This window comes from Bufo bufo, chromosome 5 (assembly GCF_905171765.1).
Source record: "Bufo bufo chromosome 5, aBufBuf1.1, whole genome shotgun sequence".
Lineage (NCBI taxonomy): Eukaryota > Metazoa > Chordata > Amphibia > Anura > Bufonidae > Bufo > Bufo bufo.
The window spans coordinates 293,980,204-293,990,872 of NC_053393.1; the positions used below are offsets into that span (position 1 = coordinate 293,980,204).

The 10,669-nt window shown below is 47.4% G+C and overlaps 1 protein-coding gene across 1 annotated transcript; it reads left to right on the plus strand.

The window, feature by feature from the left end:
• The first annotated feature begins 1,844 nt into the window (after positions 1-1,844).
• LOC121002497 lies at positions 1,845-4,588 on the plus strand. The gene is made up of 3 exons (XM_040433949.1): positions 1,845-2,325; positions 3,030-3,853; positions 4,511-4,588. The coding sequence occupies exons 1-3, from the start codon at positions 1,845-1,847 to the stop codon at positions 4,586-4,588; spliced, it is 1,383 nt and encodes a 460-aa protein (XP_040289883.1).
• Positions 4,589-10,669: the final 6,081 nt, after the last annotated feature.

The following is a 10,669-nucleotide window of genomic DNA, read 5'->3' on the forward strand; positions in this document are numbered from 1 at the left end:
GTGAGTTTTTCATACGGTACAGCACAGGGCCTCACGGCTGCCCTGCCTCCAGCTCGGTTCATTCTAACATTTACCTGTAAAACCATGTCACAGGTTCATTTCAAATCACGGTTCATGCTGGCACCGTTTTCTGATCATGCATGCACGCACACCCCACCGCATCCCCACTCCTAGCACGGACAACACGTGTACCAGGTTCCCATGGCAGCAACCACGCCGTTCCCCTCCCCTCCAATCATCCCACGCACTTTTCTTCCCTCACACCCCTCGCCAGATCAGCGGCACGGCCGCCCTCTCACTTACACCAGATGCTCGCCGCTTCCCGGCCTCTCCACACGCTCCCCCGCCACAAGCCGCGCCAGGGCCGCGGTCCCCCTATTCCCCGCCGCCGCGCCGGCCCGCGACTCCGTCCTCCTGCCGCGCTGCCAATGGCGGCCGCCGCGTCCCGGCGCCCGGTTCGCGCATGCGCGGCGGGGGCGCTGCGCATGCGCGGCCGCGGCGGCGCATGCGCGGTAGCCTGGCGGCCGGCCACAGGTGCCGCACGCGTGCGCTGTGTGCATGGGGGTGGGGAGCCAAGGGGTGCCGCTTGCACACCCCTGCACCAGCCCCACAGATCCAGCTACCGCTCCCCTCCATCAGGCAGCGCATCCAGGGGGGGGGGGGGCGCAAGTCATCATCACAAGAGCCGGCATCAGGGAACACACCCGCCAGGCCAACATCCATGTACAATTAAAAATCCATACGCTTCATACAGTCACCAAAGAAACCCGATAAAAAAAAAAAAAAAATAATCCCGCCATATGGAAAAAAAAAAAAAAACCCGCCATATAAAAAACAAACAAAAAAAAAACAATAATCCCGCCATATGGAAAAAAAAAAAAACCGCCAAATGGGAAAAAAAAAAAAAAAAAAAAAAAAAAACGGAAAAAAAAAAAAAAACCCCATATGAAAAAAAAAACAAAAACAATAATCCCGCCATATAAAAAAAAAAAAAAACCGCCATATGGAAAAAAAAAAAAAAAAAACCCCATATGAAAAAAAAAAAAAAAAAAAAAAAAAAAGGAAAAAAAAAAAAAAAACACAAAACCCCGTTTTCCATTAGAACATCAATATCCCAGTAAAACCAAAAAAATAAAAAAAAATAAAAGGTCCGTATTCACACCTTCCGCCACAGCACGGGGCATCATTTCACATACCTTCCATACCATACCGGGTCACCGTTGCAACTCACGGCGCAACCCTCTCAGGTCATGCTAAACGTTCAGACCACAGTCAACTCTCGTCATAACACTTTCTGTCTACCCCTCTTTTAGGCGGTCAAGCTTAGACTTATTTACGCTGCACGTATCCAGTGACTTTTTCTTGCTACCAGGTACGTACACCTGCTCAATCGTTTTCTGTTTCCTACATTTCAGTCCATCCCGTTAGGGTCAGCGTGCTGGCATCAGGGGCTTCGGAATCCCACTAGATTAACCCCCTCTTGGCTTCGCCATCAGTCAGTGGTCCGCGAGGCCAACACCCCGCCTCACACGCTCGGAGGCAGCCGCCCATCGCGCCACTCGTTAGTAAGCCGCCTCGCTGTTGCATAGAGAGGGCCTCACCTGTCACTCCCTTTCCCTAGTCCTGTCGTACAAGTCACCGAGAGGCCTCACACTCCTGCCACCACGTCAGTGGCCTCATCAACCCCTCGCGCCAACTCATAGATAGAGCCTCTCAAGCCGCTCGGCAATTAGCAGGGCCTCATCTGTCACCATCCTAGGCTTAATTATTTCGCCATCCGGCATAGCTAGCTTGCCAGCACGGTCCTGTGTTTTCCCCACACTAACAAACTATTCTGTTTTAGCATGTCTCTGGAAGGAATTGAGAACTTTTCCCTTCCGGGCACTCCGGCTAGATCCATCACCTTAGCCCAAGGAGACGATCTTGCCAGCCCAGCATCCATCAGAGCCTGGACAATTCCGCGTATCACGGCGGAATTGAAGAGACGGCAGATCCCCTTCCCCGCCACGGCAAGGAAAGCGGAGCTTTTCCGACTACTACGCACGTCAACCAGTAATGCGGAGGCAGGGGAAGGACCCAGCCAGTCCAGCACGGGGGATATACACGCCATGCTGGCCTCTTTGATGACGTCCATGTCCAGGGTCAACGACAGGTTAGAGAGGCTGGAGTCGGTCACCACATCCCTCTCCTTGGCAGGGCCACCACCGGCAGCGTCACCGGCACCATCCGGTTTGCCAGTGGGCGTGCCATCCATCAACCCAGATGACCAAGAAGTCAGCCCGGCGCACATGATACCGGAGCACTTGAAAAGGGACATTCTGGAAGGTAAGGATGTGAACCTGGCCTCCCTCCTGATTGCCTCTCAAGATACTGTTGAGAACAAAACTTATGCTTACGACGATGTCTCAGTCGTGGTTAAATCTAGGGATGCCCGCCTCAATAGAAAACTGTCTATTCCAGAATTTGTGTTGGCTTTCGGCATCTACAGGGAGGTCATCTGCACGGTCTACCCTAACAGAAGGGAGGAGTTTGACCTCTACATGCACAAGCTGGTGGACCTGGGCAACAAATATGGGGGGTCGGCATTCTATGACTACCATAGATCTTTTTCGGCAAAGGTGGCAGGGGCTTTCTCCCAGTACGGAGTCCGCTCCAACTGGGCAAGAATCGACACTGTCATTTTTTGCCGACACTTCGCAGGCCTAAGGACGCCAGCTTGTGTGCACTGCTCCTCCACTGCCCACACCACCAATTTCTGCCCAAACGCAGCGGACAGTCAGCCCCCTCTCAAGCGGCCGGCCCCTCCGGGGTCACGGAGAAATCAAGCCGGGACAAGCTGGGGCGGCCAATCAAGTTTCTGGGCAAATCCCAGATTTGCAACAATTTCAATGTGGGATCCTGCAATTTTAGCGGGTGCAGGTTGTTGCACATTTGTACCAATTGTTTCCGGGCACATGCTAGATCAATGTGTCCAAATAAAATGTTTTCTAAACCGTATCTATCGACCATAAATATGCCGGTTTTTTCAGCATTTATGTCTCAGCACCCATCCAGACATCTCACGGATTTCCTCGTGGCAGGGCTGACAGAAGGCTTCCACACGGGCATCCTGCACATGCCGACAGGCACCCTGGAATGTCCAAATCTCCTATCCGCCCAAGGCAACCCCACCGCAATTGACGCCCTCATAGCCCAGGAAGTTGCAGAGGGTTTCGTGCTAGGACCATTCAAGACACCCCCATTCACCACATGGCGCACCAATCCCATTGGCATCGTCACCGGGAAATCTTCCCAGAAACAGAGGCTAATCATCGATCTATCGGCACCACACGGCTCAGCCGACCCCAGTCTCAACTCCCTCATTCCGTCGGAGGAATTCTCACTCCAATACACCACTATAGATCACGCCATCACCGCCATCAGGCAAGCAGGGGTCGGAGCATGGCTCAGCAAAACCGACATCGCCAATGCGTTCAAATTGCTACCAATTCACCCATCGCTGTGGCACCTTCATGGCATCAAGTGGTCCGAAAACTATTATTTTTTCTCCCGGTTGACCTTCGGATCCAAAAGTAGCCCAGCCATTTTTGACACATTCGCGGAGGCACTTTGCTGGTTGCTCTTGAACGTAGCAAGATGCCCGATGGTCTTGCATTACCTGGATGACTTTCTACTCGTGGAGGAAAACATCTCCCCTCCCGCCAGCCTCAGGGCCACCATCAAGCTGTTCGGGGAACTTGGGGTACCCATCTCCACAAAGAAAACAGAGGGGCCGGACACAGTCATCACCTTCTTGGGCATTCAGTTGGATTCTGCCTCTATGCAAGCCAGTTTGCCACTCGGGAAGATCCAGGTTATTCTCAACCACATAGACAATTACCTTCAACTCGGCGACTGCAATCGCAAGGAACTACAGTCCCTATTGGGGTCCCTGAACTTTGCCATGCGCATCATCCCCCAGGGTCGCGCGTTCATTTCACGGCTTCTGCGCCTTTTCCCCCTTTTCCTTCACGACTCTCACAGGCTGCCCCTGGATGCCCACGCCACTGCAGATCTGGATATGTGGAGGAGATTTCTGTCCGCCTGGAACGGCAGGAGCATGTTCCTCCCTCAGCTGTCGGACTCTTCCCCATCAATCTGGTCGGATGCGGCATCCACCACAGGTTTCGCGGCCATTTTTGGGAACGATTGGCTGTGGGGTAGCTGGCCTCCTGCGGTCCAGGGTTTGGAGGGATTCTCCACTACCTCGGCTCTGTTCGAGATCTACCCCATCGTGGCGGCCGCCGTGGCGTGGGGTCATTCATGGGCTAACAGGTCGGTCCGATGCTACTCAGACAACCAGGCAACCTGCCAGATCATTAACAGGGGTCGGTCCAAATCCCTCACTATCATGAGGTTCCTGCGCAGGCTTACTTGGTTGGCAGCTTGCAACAATTTCTTCATACACTGCTTCCACGTCCCGGGAAGGTGCAATACGGCAGCTGACAATCTGTCTCGTTTCCAATTTCAGGCGTTTCATCAGGCTCTCCCGTCAGCGTCACCCACGGCCTCCATCACCCCGTCATTTCACCAGCTCATTCTGGATTAGATGTCATCATGCGCCATAGCCAGTTATTATCCCATTCTGCACTATCAGACAACACACGCAGGTCATACAACAGAGCATTCACACTGTTTAACAAGTTCCTGTTGGAACACAACATCACGCACCCATTTGTCATGACTTCCCTGCTGGGGTTTGCTTCCTTTTGCCACCTCAAGCTCAAACTGTCATACAACACCATCAAACTCTATCTCACCGGCATTCAACATCACATGCTGATCATACACCCTAACAACATCAGTTTCATGGCCTCACACCAGATCAAAACCATACTCAAAGGCATTCAGAGGACAGAACCCGCACGGCCGACACAGAGACTGCCCATTAACAGTCACATTTTCAAGGCATTATCCGACTTATTAGACACCAGACCTTTTGAAGCTGTTGCCAACTCCATCATCAAAACAGCGATGTACCTGGCCTTCTACGGATTCCTGAGGCCCGGGGAATTCACCACGACCTCGGCGACCCAAACCACACATTGTCTACTAGCCTCCCACTTGACGAAACACGGGGATCATTATATCCTAACCTTACCTCGCTCCAAAAGCAGTCAGCTCTCACCCGTGGACATTCCATACTACCCTACGCAGAACAGATGGTGCCCAGTCGGGGTTCTGGACGCATACAAACAGCATCACAAGCTCCTACCCTGTCAGCCACTACTTCAACTGCGTGGGTCTGCACTCACCACCACCACCTTTATGATCTATGTCAGGTCATCCCTCACTCAACTAGGCCTCAACGCATCCAACTACTCTGGGCACTCCTTTCGGATCGGGGCCGCATCCACGGCCTCCAGTGCCAACATCCCGGCTCATGTCATTAAGAAGTTGGGGCGCTGGAAGTCATCCGCTTTCACACGTTACATTCCCAATCCAACACGGGAGTTAAGAAACGCTTTCCAAGACATGTCGGGTTGAGCTTTCATGTATATCGAATACAATAAAGTGTTTATTTCATTTTGCCCTCTTCTTTCTCAGGCCTACCTCATCCTCGGTTTCGGCACACCACAACCGACTACGCTTATTCCCTGATTTCCTAGGTTCTTCACTGTACTACCGTAAGTGCCTCACACAAGTGTGAAGGCTTTGGCCTGGATTTGTGGGAGGGGCTGAGGTCCGCCTCCAGCCTATTTAGGGCACCCCCCTACCTGGCTCCTGCACCGTCCGAGGTCTGAACTTGACCCTCCCACCACTCCACTCATTTATAACTCATTTCTTCCACATCTCTTTCCTTGGGTGGGCCCTCTTCTTTCTCAGGCCTACCTCATCCTCGGTTTCGGCACACCACAACCGACTACGCTTATTCCCTGATTTCCTAGGTTCTTCACTGTACTACCGTAAGTGCCTCACACAAATATATATATATATATATATATATATAAAAAAGCAACCATTGATTTCAATGAAACTTTTAACACAGATCCATTGCTAACAGGAAATAATTCTTGCTGTGTTCTATGCTTTCTTGGACGTACTATCCAGATACATACCCAAATAAATAACAGTATGATAGCCAATACAAGCCTAATAGCCATACACATGTTGTCTTATCAGTTAATACAAGCTCGCAGGTCCTATCCCCGGTTGCAAGAAGCACTGATCACAAGTTTTGACCACTTTTCAGCTCCTGAAATATTCAGTCATATGATGGATGATGGCACAACTACACAGCGATATGCTATGAGTTAGGTCTTACGCAATGTCATGTCCCTATCCGGATCTTATTCATAAAAATTTTAAGGACTATAATCAGGCTAACTGGTAATGTAAAATAAGAATATTAAGCCAGAAAGCAGGATGTCATATGGCCGCACCTGTAGCCTCTAAAGACAACAGACCCTAATAACCATCTGCTGAGATCACCTCACACCTCAAGCAGCTTCATAAGGAAACATCAGACCGTAGGTCTCCTGCTGCTATTGTTAGGCACCCAAGCTAAACACATGCTAATTGCCCCTACCTTTATGCCTGGTTAATTTACACCTCAGAAATGCAGAGAGCTGTTAGGGAGGATTAGCATAATGAGACATGTAAGGCCAGTCTCTTAGCCACCCAGGAAAATAAATTTTTCAAGAACTCAGGACGTTATTATGGTACCGGTATGAGACCCACCCCAAAATGAAGCCTGTATCGAGGATAGAAGGTAGAACCTAGACATGAAAATGCTGGGGCCTCACTCGCATGAGAAATGTGGTGATGGTCTCCTGTAAGGCAGAGGAATGGCGTGTAATTGTTCATAAATTCATGGGGGACCCAGCACAAGCGCAGGATTTTCCATAACTATTGCACAGTTAAAGATATGGCCCATCTTTGTCAAATTATAGAAAATTTGCCTGTTCTCCATTCACTATTAATAGGATACTGTTGATTTCATTTCATGACTAGGGATGAGCGAACCCGAACTGTATAGTTCGGGTTCGTATCGAATTTTGGGGTGTCCGTGACACGGACCCGAACCCGAACATTTTCGTAAAAGTCCGGGTTCGGGTTCGGTGTTCGGCGCTTTCTTGGCGCTTTTTGAAAGGCTGCAAAGTAGCCAATCAACAAGCGTCATACTACTTGCCCCAAGAGGCCATCACAGCCTTGCCTACTATTGGCATGGCTGTGATTGGCCAGTGCAGCATGTGACCCAGCCTCTATATAAGCTTGGGTAACGTAGCGCTGCACGTCACTCTGCTGATTCAAGCATAGGGAAAGGTTGCTGCTGCGACGTTAGGTCGAGATTAGGCAGATTAACTCCCTTCAAAAGACTTCATTCTGTGATCGATCTCCAGCTGTGGATCATTGAAGTGCTAATATCGAATTGCTCACTTTTTTATGCTGCCCAGAGCGTTTTTATATCACTTTTTTCTGGGGTGATCGGCGGCCATTTTGTGGCTTGTGGTGCGCCAGCACAAGCTACCACCAAGTGCTTTTAACCATCAATAGTGTGGTTATTTTTTGCTATATCCTACATCAGCTGCAGGCTGAGCCTGTGTCACCGAGTGCATTTAACCATCAACAGTCTGGTTATTTTTTGGCCATATACTACATCAGGTGCAGGCTGAGCCTGTGTCACCCAAGTGCATTTAACCATCAACAGTGTGGTTATTTTTTGGCCATATACTACACCAGGTGCAGGCTGAGCCTGTGTCACCCAAGAGCATTTAACCATCAACAGTGTGGTTAATTTTTGGCCATATACTACATCAGGTGCAGGCTGAGCCTGTGTCACCCAAGTGCATTTAACCATCAACAGTGTGGTTAATTTTTGGCCATATACTACATCAGGTGCAGGCTGAGCCTGTGTCACCCAAGTGCATTTAACCATCAATAGTGTGGTTATTTTTTGGCCATATACTACATCAGGGGCAAGTTGAGCCTGTCACCCAGCGCCTAAAAAATAGACCTGACATTTCTATTCAACCAAATCTGTACTGTTTTAGCTGGTCAAGTTATTTGTAGTGACCGTAAAAGCACAGTTTTTGTTCTGGGTTGAAAAACTATTCCCAAATTTGCCATTCTCAAATAAGTAGTTTATGCTATATCAGGCCTACTTGAAATCTATCCCAAAAAGGATATCTTAGATTCAAGGTGCTGATAGTGTCATTCAGAAAAACTTAACACACACGCTACCGTGCAGATACAAGTCTAATTCTGTGATTAAACGTATACCTGTCACACAGCGCAAAAAAAAATAGGCCTCACATTTCTATTCAACCAAATCTGTACTGTTTTAGATGGTCAAATTATTTGTAGTGACCGTAAAAGCACAGTTTTTGTTCTGGGTTGAAAAACTATTCCCAAATTTGCCATTCTCAAAATAAGTAGTTTATGCTATATCAGGCCTACTTGAAATCTATCCCAAAAAGGATATCTTAGATTCAAGGTGCTGATAGTGTCATTCAGAAAAACTTAACACACACGCTACCATGCAGATACAAGTATAATTCTATTATTAAACGTATACCTGTCACACAGCGCAAAAAAAAATAGGCCTCACATTTCTATTCAACCAAATCTGTACTGTTTTAGCTGGTCAAATTATTTGTAGTGACCGTAAAAGCACAGTTTTTGTTCTGGGTTGAAAAACTATTCCCAAATTTGCCATTCTCAAAATAAGTAGTTTATGCTATATCAGGCCTACTTGAAATCTATCCCAAAAAGGATATCTTAGATTCAAGGTGCTGATAGTGTCCTTCAGAAAAACTTAAAACACACGCTACCATGCAGATACAAGTCTAATTCTGTGATTAAACGTATACCTGTCACACAGCGCAAAAAAAAATAGGCCTCACATTTCTATTCAACCAAATCTGTACTGTTTTAGCTGGTCAAGTTATTTGTAGTGACCGTAAAAGCACAGTTTTTGTTCTGGGTTGAAAAACTATTCCCAAATTTGCCATTCTCAAAATAAGTAGTTTATGCTATATCAGGCCTACTTGAAATCTATCCCAAAAAGGATATCTTAGATTCAAGGTGCTGATAGTGTCATTCAGAAAAACTTAACACACACGCTACCGTGCAGATACAAGTCTAATTCTGTGATTAAACGTATACCTGTCACACAGCGCAAAAAAAAATAGGCCTCACATTTCTATTCAACCAAATCTGTACTGTTTTAGCTGGTCAAGTTACAGTTGGATGCGAAAGTTTGGGCACCCTTGTTAATCGTCATGATTTTCCTGTATAAATCGTTGGTTGTTACGATAAAAAAGGTCAGTTAAATATATCATATAGGAGACACACACAGTGATATTTGAAAAGTGAAATGAAGTTTATTGGAGTTACTGAAAGTGTGCTATAATTGTTTAAACAAAATTAGGCAGGTGCATAAATTTGGGCACCACAAAAAAGAAATGAAATCAATATTTAGTGGATCCTCCTTTTGCAGAAATTACAGCATCTAAACGCTTCCTGTAGGTTCCAATGAGAGTCTGGATTCTGGTTGAAGGTATTTTGGACCATTCCTCTTTACAAAACATCTTTAGTTCATTCAGGTTTGATGGCTTCCGATCATGGACAGCTCTCTTTAAGTCACACCACAGATTTTCAATTATATTCAGGTCTGGGGACTGAGATGGCCATTCCAGAACGTTGTACTTGTTCCTCTGCATAAATGCCTTAGTGGATTTTGAGCAGTGTTTAGGGTCGTTGTCTTGTTGAAAGATCCAGCCCCGGCGCAGCTTCAGCTTTGTCACTGATTCCTGGACATTGGTCTCCAGAATCTGCTGATACTGACTGGAATCCATGCGTCCCTCAACTTTGACAAGATTCCCAGTCCCTGCACTGGCCACACAGCCCCACAGCATGATGGAACCACCACCATATTTTACTGTAGGTAGCAGGTGTTTTTCTTGGAATGCTGTGTTCTTTTTCCTCCATGCATAACGCCCCTTGTTATGGCCAAATAACTCAATTTTAGTTTCATCAGTCCACAGTACCTTATTCCAGAATAAAGCTGGCTTGTCCAAATGTGCTTTAGCCCACCTCAAGCGGCACTTTTTGTGCTGTGGGCGGAGAAAAGGCTTCCTCTGCATCACTCTCGCATACAGCATCTCCTTGTGTAAAGTGCGCCGAATGGTTGAATGATGCACAGTGACTCCATCTGCAGCAAGATGATGTTGTAGGTCTTTGGTGCTGGTCTGTGGGTTGACTCTGACTGTTCTCACCATTCGTCGGTTCTGTCTATCCAAGATTTTTCTTGGTCTGCCACTTCGAGTCTTAACTTGAACAGAGCCTGTGGTCTTCCATTTCCTCAATATGTTCCTAACTGTGAAAACAGACAGCTGAAATCTCTGAGACAGCTTTCTGTATCCTTCCCCTAAACCATGATGGTGAACAATCTTTGTCTTCAGGTCATTTGAGAGTTGTTTTGAGACCCCCATGGTGCTACTCTTCAGAGAAAATTAAAAGAGGAGGGAAACTTACAATTGACCCCCTTAAATACTCTTTCTCATAAATGGATTCACCTGTGTATGTAGGTCAGGGGTCACTGAGCTTACCAAGCCAATTTGAGTTCCAATAATTAGTTCTAAAGGTTTTGGAATCAATAAAATGACAACAGTGCCCAAATTTATGC

What these genes read in the sequence shown, in the direction of transcription:
- LOC121002497 (XM_040433949.1), top strand. Translation starts at nt 1,845, where the DNA reads ATGTCTCTGGAAGGAATTGAGAACTTTTCCCTTCCGGGCACTCCGGCT. An exon ending in GAAAAGGGACATTCTGGAAG is followed by an intron (nt 2,326 to 3,029) that starts GTAAGGATGTGA and finishes CGGTTTTTTCAG; the next exon opens with CATTTATGTCTCAGCACCCA. An exon ending in TGCCACTCGGGAAGATCCAG is followed by an intron (nt 3,854 to 4,510) that starts GTTATTCTCAAC and finishes TTCCAATTTCAG; the next exon opens with GCGTTTCATCAGGCTCTCCC.